Source organism: Vicugna pacos, chromosome X (assembly GCF_048564905.1).
Source record: "Vicugna pacos chromosome X, VicPac4, whole genome shotgun sequence".
NCBI classification, from domain to species: domain Eukaryota; kingdom Metazoa; phylum Chordata; class Mammalia; order Artiodactyla; family Camelidae; genus Vicugna; species Vicugna pacos.
In genome coordinates, this window is record NC_133023.1 from 82,287,023 (window position 1) to 82,303,081 (window position 16,059).

General features: G+C 36.3%; 1 protein-coding gene across 6 annotated transcripts in view; it reads right to left on the bottom strand.

The window, feature by feature from the left end:
• KLHL13 (kelch like family member 13) overlaps nucleotides 1-16,059 on the bottom strand; it is a 159,928-nt gene that overhangs the window by 45,152 nt on the left and 98,717 nt on the right. The window contains exon 1 of one of the 6 annotated variants that reach the window (XM_006208825.2): nucleotides 11,754-11,833. The exons of 4 other annotated variants lie outside the window; for them this stretch is intronic. In XM_006208825.2, the coding sequence (XP_006208887.1) occupies nucleotides 11,754-11,833 (80 nt within the window). Of the gene's footprint in view, nucleotides 1-11,160; nucleotides 11,259-11,753; nucleotides 11,834-16,059 lie in introns of those variants that run through there. One more of the 6 variants, XM_006208824.4, reaches the window with a different exon arrangement.

Consider the following 16,059-nt stretch of genomic DNA (forward strand, 5'->3'; position numbering starts at 1 on the left):
AAGAGAGACATGATAGGATATTCTGGATGCTAAAAGAAAATTGTCATCATCAAAATATTTCAGTCATCTTTGACTCTTGGTTCCTCCCCATCTCCTGTGCCCAGGCAACTGACAAAGTACCACTAAATATCTCTAGTATGCACTTATCTTTCATTGCCTCTCCACTCTCATTGTCCCTACCACACTTCCACTACCTATGACTTCTTACTTGGGTGGGTTATTAACATATATTACATATTTGTTATAGTATAGCTTCTTCGCATACTGTGATTGTATTTATAGCCTGAAAGTCACTTCCTTGTTCAAAAGTATTCAATGACTCCTCATTGCTTGCTGAACAAAATCTAAATCTTAAATTCAAGGCTTCCTGGACTAGCCTTCCTTAACTAACCGCACATTCTGGCAAAAAATTCAAAATAAATATATATTTAATGATTTGAAAATAAACGTCCAAATTTATTCACAAACTATCCATTGTTTTGCTTTAGAATATGTTGTTTTCACACATAGTAACAGCGATGCCTTTTTTTTCTGTTGTTAACCAAGTAATGTGGGAGAGCATTTACTTAAAATATTTCTGATAGAAGGAAAACTTAAATTCAATATCTGTTAAACCTTTGCAATTAGGTTTAGGTCTTTCAAGTACAAAACAATTCAGAACATAAGCAAATGTGGGTGATTTTTTGAGTATTAATTTTAAATTTATTTCTCCTAAACCATAGTCAGATTTCCTTTTTTCCTTGTCAGTCATTCCTTTTTTCAAACTATACATAGAGAACACGTTTAAGTGCAACCATGCTAGCTTTAAAACATAAATTTGTCTAAAATAGTTTTCCCCACTGTGGTAAAGGACATGTGAAAATAAGTCAAATAACTCTTAACTTCAAGGGTAGTTGCTGTCTTGGAAGAGATTATAATCTTATTTTCTTTATCAAATTACAATTTGATGAGCCATGACTAAAGTATTCTGGTCACTGGTAAATTGCTTCTACTAAAATTACTTTCAGTCTGTGCCAGCATCATGGTATTTATCAACAAGCAAGGAACAGAATCAGAATTTTGCATTAGTTCTTTTCATAGGAAAGATAGCCATAACTTACTCTCTAACAAGACTATGATACATTAGATTCCTCCATAGACCAAACGAAGAAATGTAACACTCTTTAAGTGAAGTAATTTGCACAAGGCTACAGACCTAAAAACTACTCTAACTTCTCTTATGGTCTCAACATGTGAGCACCTATTATGTGCCAGGCACTGCACTAGGAGGGAGGGAAACAAAGAGCAGGCAGGATACTTGCTTGCAAAAGGATCAAAGTAAAAGAAATAATTATTTACCAAATGGTATAAAAATAATAATAAATTCTCAACATTATCTACTAACAAGTGCCATGTTGCATAATTTATATAAACCACAGTAACTAATTGCAAGCTTTGCTTCCTTGTACGGAAGTGTGTCAGTTCATATTTAACAATAAGCACCAAATAAAAAAATAAATAACATCAACTTTCCTTACTGTTATTTAAGATTAAAATTTTTTTTTAATTTATTTTTTTGAGGAGGGGAAGTAATCAGGTTTTATTTATTTATTTAAATAGAGGTACTGGGGTTCAAAAATACAATCTGCAATTATATGAAAGAAAGCCAAATCTCATGATGATGAGGTGGTGTATTACATCACTTCAAGAAAAAAAAAAGTCTCTAATTACATCTATTTACATATTTCAGCAATGTGTCTATGAAAATATGCTAATGAGCCAGGTCATCAGTCTATTTAAGATGAGAAAATTTTGGTTCCAGTTCCATGAACTTTCGTTTAGCTGTGAATCATTCAGAAATAATTACATATACACACCCTTTATAGGAAAGTGCTCATAGTGAATGAAAATCACTTTAATTTGGTGATACTGAGGGATTATCTATTGGATAATCTATTTACAACCTAGAACATCCATATACTTTTCAAAATTCTATTTCAAATATTTTGTAGGTTCACAGAAACTAAAGCTAGGTCAAACTGTGTGTTAATTAGGAACACAGTTCAGTGTAGGGCAAGAGAAAATCTGGTATAATTACGTCTATAAAGAGAAATCTAGTTGAGGTTTCTATAGTAAGCTGGTTTTTGACATTGGTTTGTAATACAATTGATGAAATGGGATAAAATAATAAAAAGGAAATATAAATTAAGACTGGGTTAGGGGAGTGAGTATAGCTCAGTGGTAGAGTGCATAGCTTATTAGCACACATGAGGTCCTGGGTTCAATCCCCAGTACCTCCTGTTAAAAAAAAAGAAGGAAAAAAAAAAGATTGGGTTAAACCATCACATACAAATGTACACAGGTGGAAGGGAAGTGACCAGACTTAAACTGACACAGGAAGGAAGGGGGCAAGGCACAGACATTCAAGGAATGACACAGCAGTTAACACCAAGAAGGTGGAAAATTCAACTCTGAGGCCCAAGATGGTGGGAGATGTGACTTTAGTAGACTTTGAGCTTCATTATATGCTTATTGTAATATATTAACACGGTAGATGGCACTCCCACAGATGCCATGACAGTTCCCAGGCTAACCATAAAAGGTCAAAAGTGGGTGACGGGCCCCCCATTCCTGGAAATCCCTGCCCCTTCCCCAGAGTAGTTGGAATAATCCTCCTACTTGTTAGCATATGAAATTACCCAGCCCATAAAAACTAGCAACACCATACCTCGAGCCTTCTCGCTCCCTCGCCTTCCAAGACTCTATGGAGTGTGTATATACTTTTCCTTTAACTCACCCTCCACCCCCCACCCCTTGTGGCCTCTCTGGCCTTCTGAGACAGCCTACACTTTGTCTATAGAGTATATATCTCTCTGAATAAATCTACCTTTACTCAACTGTGGCTTGCTCTTGAATTCTTTCCTGTGTGAAGTGAAGCCAAGGACCCTCACTTGGCGTGACGCATCCCAGGGACTCAACCAAGACCTGGGACACAGCTATCCACTTGCCTTACATTTTTCCTATATCAAAATGTCACATTCTCTTTCCAGGTACAACAGTATGACAAAGAGTGATTTTTAAGGGTTCCTCCCAGCTCTTGGAGTCAAAGAATCTCAAATAAGATAATATACTCTTTTTAAGATGTCATGGTCTGATCTCACTGATCAGTAAAAAACACTCTATTTTTGAAACCAGAAAAACAAAAAGTGAAAATAGAAGATGTTACAGGGCAAGTTGTAGATGAGCAAAGGTCATTTGGGATTTGAATAACTTCAGTGAGAGACTTCCAAGAGGGAGGGAAATTGGCGGAGAGAGGAAGGACAGAGTGACAGCATAAGCACTGGATTAGCCCAGCAGCCCACAGACACTCCTATGAGTTCACCACTCTTAGCATTCTCATAATGTTTCATTCTCAACATTTTCATGTTCTAAAACACACTATTCAAGCCTTTTAAATAAAAAAACCCAAACAAGTCCCTGCACCTTTCAATCTAATCACACGAGTTCTTAAAAGCAAAAGAGGAAGGCAGAAGAGTGGGTCAGAGAGATGTGAAAAAGACTCTTGCTATTGCTCACGCTGAAGACGGACGAAGGGAGCCTCTAGAAACTGAGCTCCAGCCTCGGCTTACAGCCGCCAAGAAGATGGGGACCTGGGTGGTCCTCCAACTGCAAAGAACTGCATTCTGCCAGTGATCCCAGTGAGCAGGGAATGCACTCTCCCCTAGAGCCTCAGAAGCAAGCACAGCCCTGCCAACACCTTGATTTTAGCCCGGTGAGAACCATACCAGACCTCTGACCTAAAATACTATGAGAAGAAATTTATTTGTGATGCTTTACGCCATTAGTTTGCAGAAATTTGTTATGGTAGCAATAGAAAACTCACACATGGAGTTTTTTGAGCGCTTGCACACAATTAAGCAATGAGAGTCTCGTCCACAAGAAAGTACTAAACCTACTGACTGGGTAGTACCCTAGGACTGTGCTAAAAAGAGCACATCAGCTACAGCACCATCAATGGCAGCTAATTACCGGGGGTAGGGGTGGGGGTGGGGGGGAAGGTGGTGGCCAATGAAGGTAGTGCTTCCAAAGAAACAGGAAACAATGAGGTTAATCCCAATAGCACATCAGCAAGTCAAGATAATCGTCCCAGTACTTTCCCACAACTCCACCACTTGACAGGACCACAAAGTAAAGCTAACTTCTCCCTCTACCACCACTCAATTCGAAAACGTTGATCTCGCCTGTCATACTTCTTTGTTTTAATCCTAGTGTGGTATTTCCTAGTTATCAGATGGCATGAAAGTAGCAAAAGTCTGTGAAAAACAAAAAGGCATTAGAGAAAGCAAGATCGCTGAAATCAAGCAGACCTGCATTTGAATTCTCACTTCACTTCTTACTTGAAGTGTAACATTGAGCAAGTGAATTGACCTCTCTGAACCACTGTGCACTTAGTGGAAAACGGAGAAGAGTTACCCTCAGAGAGTGTTTGGGAGCCAGCCTGCAAAGTGCTTGGCATTTTTACAGTAGCATTCAATAAACTGTATTATATTTAACTATGCTAAATGAGGACATTTAAAAATTATAAATAAATTTCATACAAAATTTCCAGTATCTGTTGTATAGGCTAGATTCAAGAGTTCTGAAAGTTGTTTTTATTTACATTTTTCTTATGGAAGGATGTTATTTCATTTCTCCATTGAACCATATCATAGGAGGTACTGTCCAATGAGCTAGGTACGCTCCACACCATAAAAGAGGCAAGATTGGGTGAAAACAACATATATCCTCATCATAGCAAGTCAGGCCAGTGAAAATATTTTACTATAATTGGAAACCCAATGTAATTTCAGTTTTCACTAAGATTATATCATATAGTCCGGGATCAAATTACTGATGCTGGTAAGGTAAAATCCATGCACTTGTATGCTATAAAGCACCTAAGCCCCATCCAACTTAAAGGATGGCACTCCGTTCTTCTTGTTTAAAAAGATGACCATCAAGCTGAAACATAAATTGCATCATTTTCCATCTCATGGAATATGCACTCTTTTTTAAACGGGGGTATAGTCACACACATTATATTAGTTTCAGGTGTATAACATGATCCAATATTTGTATATAATGCAAAATGATCACCATAATAGGAATATGGACTTTAAAATCTGGTTATCTATCTCCAATTCGTGTCTCCTTGGTTAGCACCGATACATTTCTCCACTGCGCTGTTATTGCATTGAATCCATAATCAGTACTGAAAGTACAGTACACAAGAATGTTATTTAAACTGGTTGTGTTGGTTCCGAATTTTCACAGCAGTAAAATAAATTAAGCAATGTAATTGTTAATTAATAAAGATAGCATGGAAGATAAAGAACAGTCATTTTGAGTAAGTGCAAGACTGATACCCAGAATACCCAGCAGAGTTATGCGTGCCACGTGACAGGCAGTGAGCATAAACTCAATATACAAGGTGCCTGAAGAAGAACTGAGCTCTTTCATAAATGGATTGCTCAGTAACTTCTTCAGGTACTCATTACCCAAGAAGCTCACGTTTACACCACCTCTTTCTCAGCCTTGAGGAAATAAAGCAATACACCGTGGCTGCCATTTCAATTTAAAATATCAGGAGGCATAGTGCTTATAATTCTGGACTCTTCAACCACAAGTAATAAAGTCATTAACACAAATATTTGCCTATCTCTTCCTTCTTTCTTTTCCTTCCCTCAAACTTGGCCTTACTGAGGTCTCGTAAATATTCTAAATTTCAAACAGAATGTCTGGAATCCTTAGAATTCTTAGTAACTCCAGACTTCCCAGGATGGTAGAAAATTTGCATTTCCGCCTCTCTTCCCTCTGGGAAAAATGTTTTGAGGGGTAATTGGAAGTAACATTCATTTAGGCATTAAAAAAAAAAAACAATGAATCTGGATAAATTCCTGACGAGTAAAATTCTCGGAAATTTGCAAAAGTATCAGAAATACTTGCTTTCTGCCTTGCAAGTTTCTTGTGCACAATACTCCTCAATTACGTTAAATGGTTTCAAGAGATCTTTTAAAAAACGCACACAATAGGCTTTAAAACAAAATTTTCACTTCATTTGCACATGCCAGGCTCCCTCGGACTAGAAGATCTCAAGAAGCCAAGAGACTAAAGGCTGATTAGGAGGAACAAGCAATGTACTAAACCCCCGACAAGAAGTTTGTAAACTCTGATTCATTGTGGTCCGGGGCTAATGTTATGATTAAAACATAATATATCAACTATATTTTAATTTTAAAAAATCACAGGCTCTTTAAGATAAGCAAAATGCCTATATGAAAGGAAAGAGGTCTCTTCCTCTAGTCAGACCACATGAGGAGCATCACATTCTGATGTAGTATCTCTTGTAAAGATTAACATGAGACAAACTATCTGGGTGAGGGACAACCAGCAGAGTGAAGAGTCTGGAAAATATGCCACATGTGTAATGGTTAAAGAAAGATTTCCAGGGTTGTATGTAATAGAGAAAATGATATTTTTCTACATAGCTTTAGAAGGCCACACTAGGAAGAAGAGATAAAAGAGAAAGGGACCCGGTGGTTGGGGGTATATCTCAGCAGTAGAGCGTGTGCTTAGCATGTACGCGGTCCTGGGTTCAATTCCCAGTTCCTCCATTATAAATAAATAAATGAATGAACCTAATTACTACCCCCAAAACTTTTTTTATTAGATCAAAAAAGAGAGAGAGGACTTGATTTTGCTCAATGCAAGGAAGAGCTGTATACGAATGGAGGGAGCTGCCTGTGGGAAGTAGTGAGCTCTTCGTCAGTGACAATGATCAAGAAGGATGTGTATCAGCATCTTTCAGAGGTGTCACAGGGAGGGTTGCTGCTTTAAAGGGGGTTTGGAGTCTCCAAATGACCTCTAAGGTCACTTTGATCTCTATGGTTTTCCATTAATCAGTGTTAAGCTAGCTCTTCTGTGAGCTCAGACAATAGAAATTCCCAAGAAACATGCTACAAAAGTTACAAACACTAAATTGCTCAGAAGTGTTATTTATGTTATTTCTCCACCTAATTTTGTTAGATTGAGCATATGTAGTAAAAACAAATTAAGCAGACACAAATAAAAGTTTTTGTACACGGTGATTCTCAAAATATCTAACTAATTATATTCTTTTCTAATTTGAGAATATCAATTTGAGAAGTATTTTGCTAGATGCAAAGGATTTCTAATGTGTTATTTTATTTTCAAGATTCTGTTTTATTCACTAAGTTAGAAAAAAAGACAATATCTTAGGGGACAGAAAGCATGTCTAATTATGTCTATCCTTTGAATCACCCACAAACTAGGAACACTTACATAGTATGAATGACTCTAGATAAATTATTGACAAATAAATAAAGGAAAGCACCATCTTTTCTCGGGAAAACTAGATACTGAATTTTAACGATGAAATGATAGAAAATAATTGCTATAGAAGTCTGTGTTATTGGTATTTACTCTAAAATATATTTTACATGTTAAACAAAATAATTTTAAACAGGATGCTAACTGAATACAAGTGCACTGGCTAAGAGAGGACGGGTCTAATTCACTATCGTTCATTTCTGCATGCATTGTCTGTCTTGCTAGAATTCACTGCTACTTTGTGCTGGCTAATTATCACCCATTGTCTTCCTCTTTATTGCCACACCATTATTATCAAAACTTACTGCTTGTGAAGAAAAGATAAAAAGGCGGCTAATGCTAATCCTGTTCTATTGCAGTGTGTCCTTGGAATCTAACAATACATTAACCCTATAACATTAGCCCGAAGAAACCATTTGCTGCTTGAAAACAATGAATACCAAAACACCAGAAAGCCACTTAGACGTGACCGCCCTTTCAGATTTATTAATTTAGGCAAAATGACAGGTTAATGTATATGGTTCACACCTGTCAGAAGCAGAGTCTTTCCTAATTCAGTTTACACTGACCAAGACATCCTCCCTCCGGCTAAGGTTGAACTTCAACCTACTGCTGAACAGAGTGTAACACAAAGACACCACTCCGATTTCTATCAAGACAGTCCTTTCAGAATTCCACCTGCAGGGCATACCACTCTTGCAAGTGTTCAAAACTGAAGCTGAACAAAGACCCAATAAAGACCAACTTACATTTGGTAATCAAGTTATCTAGAGGCCCAAGGATTATTTTCCTGAATATTTTCCCAAATCTTTTGTCTTTAAGATACTCCAGTCCTCATGATTCATAACACAATCTGAACGGCACTTTATGCTATATGAGAAACTATTTTCCTTAATATTATCATAAACATTGTCTTTTATCATCAGTAAGTCTTGAAAATACGAAAAGGTTTCAACTCTCATTCAGGTTCTAAACAAGCAGAAAGCAAGCCAACTTGGACTTTAAATCCGCAAGGGAAAAATAGAGCCTTCTGTTCAACGTTTGCAGTGAGTAAAACATCCTCTATTGTGGCTTTCAGAGCAGCACGGCCCTATCTAGAGCTAATGGAAGAGTTCTAGCTAACAGCACCTACACTGAGTTTAGAAAGAGACCAAAAGGAGCCTCTATATTTTTTCCCTATTCACTCCATCGCTACAACCCACTTTTACTACGAGCAAAAAAATATTTTACATTGATATTTCAGTCTTTGAAAAAGCACCCAAGTCTTTAATGAAAGTCACGTAATGTATATTTGACAAATCACAGTAAATAATGATAAAACAGTACAGACCAATACTGATGCTCCACAAGCAAACATACAAAAAGATGCTTATATCAACTTATATTAATAAGAGTTCCATATTCAAGATAGTATTTTCAATGCTTATGCATAATTTTACAGGTAAATTCTAAAATGTCACAATCTATCAAAGAAAGAGTCTGAATTTAACTATTCCATTTCAATGCAAAGAATCCAGACCCAAAAGACACAAATAACCATTTAATCTATGTTTGCCAGCCCAACAATTTTGAGAGCAAACATAATGTTATTTGCCCCAGTATTCTAACTTAGTCTTCACAATTTCTGAGTGAAAACTATGCTAAACTTAAATATCATCTATGTGTAGAAGCGTTATGGAATCTAAAGAATCACTGAAGAGAACATGTTAAACATGACAATATTTTTATTTCTGGCCAAGCAAGGCAATGAACTTTAAAATAGTCAAAAATGAAACAATTTATTTAAAACCTGATTTAAACTCCCCAAGCTAGTCTTCTTTTCTTATGTTTAATATAGTTTTTGTGTCTATTTACATAATATTTTAAACCTCATATTAATTTATTTATAAAGAAAAATAAGTTAAGGCCAATTTAAAAATACAGAGCATCACAATGTCAAAATAGGCCAGACTAAGACTAGCTCTTCAAATACAGTTTTCCATTCTACATATGTGTACTCCCAGCAATCAGCACCAACGTGAAGATCTGATATTTTCTGGCTTCTCTCATTTAAATCAGTTCACTCATATCATCGGGTCAAAGAGTTGAGGACTTAAAAAGGAAGAAAGTGATTCATTTAAGACGTTGTATTAAGGGGTATCTGAGCTTGTGGCTAGTGTGAATAAAATATAAGTATTTTTTTTAACCATCTCTAAAATTTGGCATTTCAGCTGCATGTTGGATCTTTTGAACTGTAAAATGCAGGAGGAACACCAGAATTATTAGTAACCATGATTAATTGTCACCTACCAATTTTAGTTTGGGGTGTATATGTTTTGTTTTGTCTTGCTGATAAAGTTGCTTTTGGTATATCCTTGGTCATTTCTCACCAGCTAAGATATATAAAGTCAACAGGCACATCTCACTTCCTCAAATTATTTGAGGGAGCTCTGTTAACTTGTCACCTCCATTAATTTGTGCTTTTGACAAAGACAGCTTTTCAGAAACAAACATAGCTGATTTTTTTTCTTTTTTCTTTTACAAATATAACTTCATTTTTAAATCTATAGGAAAAAGAGTTTAACACTCAGATAAAATAAGCTGAAGCATCTCTAAGAAGGAATATAAAAAATAATCTGAAAATGAAATGACAGGATTTAACTCTGAAATGTCCTCATTTTTCCACGCTTTCCAGGGAATTGCTTCTTTTGGACTGAGCACAAGCACACTTCCTCAGCAGCTGAAAGCCTTTCAAAGAACCAGATTGATACCACTGTGCATCTGAACCGCATATAAAAACCAAAACTAAGTAATAAAATGGCAACTCACCAGATTTCTAAACACACAATGAACCTAAAGCAGGAAGATTCTTCCACATCTGTCCTACTGAAAAAATATTTTAAAGGGATCACTTACAGTTAAAACAGATTTTTACTCAAAAGCTTTTCTCATACAATTATTAATAAAAAGGAAAAAAGGTCCAGCTTTCCCTCACTCCATCCTCCACTAAAAAAAGATCAGAGACAGTATTTTAAAAGAATATTTTATTATATCTCCTGGATGTTGTTTTTAAAGCAACACTTTGCAAATTTAAAAAATAAGATTTTCAAAAATTCTAGAAAGACTTCCCAATATATTTCAGTATATATTTACTTAAAATAAATTTCTAGAATAGACATTTGTATAATAGACTTTTCAACATCATGTATATAAATAACTATTTATAGAAACTGTAATTTGCGCAAATTTGAATTTACACTTCAGAACTTGAATTATAAAACTGGGAAAGATATAATATCAAAGTTATTAATAATCATACACAACTCAAGTATAAAAGACTTGATTAAAAGACTCATGTTCTGATCAATGTGTTAACTCTGAATGTTTCAAATTCATCAAAAAAAAAAAAAACCAGACAGCATTTCCATATTTAACACATCAACATCAATCATCAGCAGGTTTTTGTCATTACACAAAAGAAGTCATCTTAAGTATTTCAGATATACACAATTCAAAAAATCTAACCAATTTGTAAAAGTTTATCCTTATACAGCTCCTTAGACATACTCTTAGACTTTCACATTAGTAAGGAGATTACCAGCAAGCACTGTAAATGAAAATAAACATAAACTCCTAGAAAAACAAAACCATGGTAAAATGTGGGCATGCCAATATATTTAAATATAAGCAAGCTTGAGGCTTTAAATCTTGTGGGTTTTTGGATGGTGCTGTTTGGGATTTTTTACCCCCTTTTGCCACCAGGTTGATTCATGAATGAAATCCCCCTTTAATATCCTGTTTTCTCTCACTTACATGTATGCTGGAGAAAGTGGAGTTGACCTGGATGTTTTAAGCACAGGAACTGGGAATTTCCAGATAGCAGGAGAGCTCGTTTTCCATTTCAATGGCATGTTGTCACCACGGTACTACAATAACAGTAAACAGCGTTTCCATAACAGACTACCAACTAGGACTTCCATTCCACACTGTACTGACACAGCAGTGGCTGCCTCGGAGAACAAGCAAACGATTCTGCCAGTGCCCTTAAACCGATGCTTCCAATCTGTAAAATAGGGCTGCAAGGTACCTCCTTTAAATCCTCCTGTCCCCTAAAGCAATATGATGGTTCTCTCGTTCTAACTCAACAATAGTGCCACCTCGTTAGGAAAGCGTTGACTGCAGTATATTTTTTTTTTAAAGGCTGCACGGTGCATACCACAATGCAGCTTTATTTAATAAAAGCGGCTAGGGTTTGGGGTTATTATTTTAAGCTTGCATTACCATTGTTCTACCTTAACAGGGATACTGCAGCACTGTACTATATACTGCACCTATTAACCTGATTTCTGACCAATAGTAGCAGGAAAAAAAATAGATGGGTTTCATATGAAAATGAAACAACATACCTACTCAGAATACACTTGTCATCCTCTGAACATTCTTCTTTAGAGCTGCAACAATACAAATGGGATATAAACCTCAGCATAGCCTTAGGCCACCGCTAATAGAGATCAGTGACTAAATTCGGCAGCCTGCTTTCCTCCCGTGCGAGCTCTGGCCACACAATACAAGAATGCCATTATGGGAAAAGCCCGTTTAAAAAATGCCAGTCTCTGTTTTCCAGTTAGAAGAAGGCAAAATGTAAGAACAAATATAAACTGCTGCAGAACTCTGCACGCTCTTCTAGTAGCTTCTGATTCAAGTTGCTTTCCTTTCCCTATTCTGATTTCCAAGCCGGGACGAGCAAAATCTCATACATTTACAACATGCTGTGTGGTAACACGCATATCACCCTGTCTTCTGCAGCAGAGAAGTACAGAATAGCGTGCTCTTAATAGCAGTCCTCGGAGGGACGCTATCAACAATCTAATTCAGCACTGCCCTCCCCTTCTCCTCTCCCCTCTTCCCCTCCCGTTCACCACCCCCCTCCACGTCTCCCCCGCCCCCAAACAGCTCACAAATTGCCTAGAGGAGAGACCAATGCTGCTGGCCAAGCAGGTGTCCAGCAGGGACCATTCCAAAGCTCAGCGGCGGGTCCGGCAACCTCTAGGGGTTAGTGGCTGACAAGGAGGTTCAGAAATTAAAGTGGCTGTCAAAGGCAGCTTGACGTTTTTCAGGAAAGCAATGGCAAATATAGGCTTCATTTATACTGTCTTAAAATACTGCCAGAAAATAGCGTCATTAATGCCCAGAAAGTGACTGGCTGTTTGAAGTTTCTGTTTAAAGCACCAAACTCCAAATTTTGTACACAATTTGAAGTAGTGAAAATAGGATAAACTGGTATTATGCTGAATTCTTAATTTTCAGGCTGAATAATTCTACTTCTGATGTAGGCAAGTCACCATCACTAAATATCTACCCTCAACTTCTGCCTAAAACCTGAATTATCCGTCTTCATCAGTGCAAGCTTAGTAAAGGCAGACTGCCATTGACACAAAAGCCACTACCTTTAAAAAACTCACCGCAGTGACATAGAGCTCATATTTACTTTCAAATTTATGTTCAAACATTAAACTTGTGCTTCCAACTTAAGAAGTTGGCTTTCATATACTCTTTCTAAATTATTCCTAGTTTTTTAAAGATTGAGATTTGGTCCCTTAAGAGTCTTTCTCATTTGTACTCAAAAAGCACAGATAAATGTTTCTATAAGAAAGAAATTACTTTCAAAAATTCCCAAATATATAATTTGATATACCACAAATGCAGTGTGAAATCACTTAAGGTAATAATCACAAGTACCTTGCTTTAAGATACACATTAATATTCAAATATGTATTTTCCTATGAAACCCAAACATATGTGTATGCAGTATATAAATACACATATACATACATATGGAGAGAAGGCTTCTTTTGAAACATTGACCAGTAATGCATAAACTTTATTAAATATTAAACAGATCTCAGTCATCACCACCTCACAAATAATTTTTATTCAATCCATCAGACACAAACAGCATAAAAACTCTGTCAAGCAACTTAAAGGGTTAAATGATACTTCCAACTCTTTTTAGTTCCCACACACAAAACTGTCTCATAGAAATCTTCAAAGGAATCAGAGAAAGGAGTATTTATCAATACCTTAGTGGCAAAATATATATTTTAAAAGTTAAAAAAAAAAGAAGCGCCACTAATACAAAGAAACTATAGTCAATATTTGACATAGAAAGATTTGTGTAATAATTCTTAACACTTAAGGAGCAAGAAGGTCCCAGGTATAATTGGTAGCAGCAACTTGTTGGAAACCCCAAGAAGGAAAACACACACACGTACACACACACTCTCACACGTACTCATCAAGCAGGTTTGTAATGTCTCATTTCAAAAACCTGAAGCATTCTCAAACATTGAAAAATATAAAACAGCTACAAACTAGCTGTATGTAGCAATGAAGCAATTTTAGATTTTAGAAAGGAAATTCAATCACTTTCCAACTTATAAAAATATTACAAAGTGGTAATAATTGCAAATGTAACTTCTCCTTCTGAGAACAAAGACTCCCAAACCTAGGTAAAATCAAGGTAGTTAAGTGTTTTGAGTCTTTTTTTTTTAATATGTCAATGATCTTTTATTTCTACTCAGTATATATGAGGGGGAAATAGGGTGAATGCAGAAATTTCCAAATTTCTAAGAAGGTAGCTGCCCAAAACAGGTGAAGATCATTTTATTCAAAGGTTCTCAAGTAATTATTCTACTATGAACAATCAACTGATTTAAAAAACCAACATATTCTTTGTCTAATCTCATTAGGCTCCAAAGAAATCAATCAATACCACCAAATCAGCCATTTCAATTTCAGTCTAGAGTTCTCTTAGACTCAATGTTTAGAATCTGTTTTTGTAGCACTTCAACAGTTGTGATGTTTGTTCAAAGAGAAGAGAAAGACTGCTTTCCTCTACCTCACCCTCAGCACCCTTAAAGACCTCAAAACCCTAAAAGCATTATATCTGATGATGAGCATTTACTTATATTCAGTTCCTTTGATTTAATAAATTGCTAGATGTCATTTGTAATTATCTCTCAGGAGCCAACTAATATGCCAAAGGCTTTTAAAAAAGTTCCTTTAACTAGAAATATAGTCCATGAAACATATTTTATATTATTGAATTGCTTAACAACACCATTCCTCATGTTGGTTAGAAATAAACTTCAGCCAGGTAAAATCACCCCAACGACAAATTAGCAGAGTCCAACTTAATCAGATTTTACTACCCCGACAGCGACTCCAGTAGCAACTATGGAGTGTAATTGCCATTACATTCCCAGAATGAAAATGTTTTCACCTACAGAGTGAAAGGAAGAAAATGATTAAACATGTATTTTAAAAATAACTTTATGCAAGGCTCAGTGGTCCCACTACTTTAATATTTAGACTGGGAAATGTCAAAAGCCCTCGTTCACATCATAGGAAATACTGATTTCATTTACAGAACACTTGGTTTCTACTATGGACAATGGCACAAAACAGGACAGAAGAAAGACAGCATGCACAAAAGCTCTTTAAAGTATTGTATGAACATTAATCACTTTAAAATACCTGTGAAATGTGTATTTCAGAGATGTAATAAACAAAGGACAATGCTGGGACTTGGTCAAGGCCACAAAAAGAGTCATTCTTGGCCAAACCTGACAACACAGAATTCCCTAGTTCCCAATGTAGAAAGAGAAGATTTTTGTAATTTTTTAGAACTCTTAGAAATCATCTTGCTCAATACACTTATTGTATAGATGAAAAAACTGAAGCCCGGAGAAGTGAACTTGCTGATGTCACACTACTAGCTAGTAGCAGAACTGGAACTAGAAACCAAATTCCGTCCCCTCGTCTAGGACTCCCGCTGCGAATCCTCCTTTCCCTCCTCGACGAGACTGTTCCATAAGATGTTTGTTCCCATATGAAGTGAACCACGTTCTATAAATGTCTCAATGTATTCAAAAATAACAAGAACTACAAAGAGCTATTTATTCCTCCAATTATATGTACTCAAAGACAGAAGTGGGAAAGAAACACCAAAACTACAAAAATGTGCAGAAAGACCATTTCCAAAGTCTTAATTCCAGAAGATGTTTAAGAAAAATCTGGGAGAAAAAGGTAAGCAAAAATTAAGCCAGTCACAGGATGAGGGAAAAGTGAAATATATGGCCAAGAGTCTAATTTTTTCTCAAGATAAATGTTTCTGAATAACTTTATACAAAAATGTAATTTGCTTGCTGACTGCCACAGTTTGTCTCTAGTATCAGCACCTCGTGAAAGGAACTGACTAACATGTCACACATCCTAACGTCTTTCTCCATATTTTCCCAATATTCCCTAAGAATTAGCTTACCTTTTTCTTGCAAGTTGTGGTTAATCCTGTTGTAGGCACCACTAAATGATAGCATTAAGCACAGTTTGTGTGAGCGGGCACTGTGTAATCTTCTGCTCAGTCCTGACACTGTCTCTTCAGACGCATCTCGGCTATCCATGTCATTCTTGTTGCTCAGACAAGACTGTAGATCATGCCAAATTGTGTGCTCTGTTTATGTTCTACCAATCAGTAAAAGCACTTGGATGGCAACCAAGGAGGACTGTTAAACCCTTTAAAGCACACCAAAAAATGAACTTCTGGACAGCAGAGCAAAATTCTTCATACATTCAGGGTTCCTTATTACAGGAAATAGAAGTGTTCACATGAATGGTTATATATACTTGTGTATGTGTGTCTCCTCTTGGTTT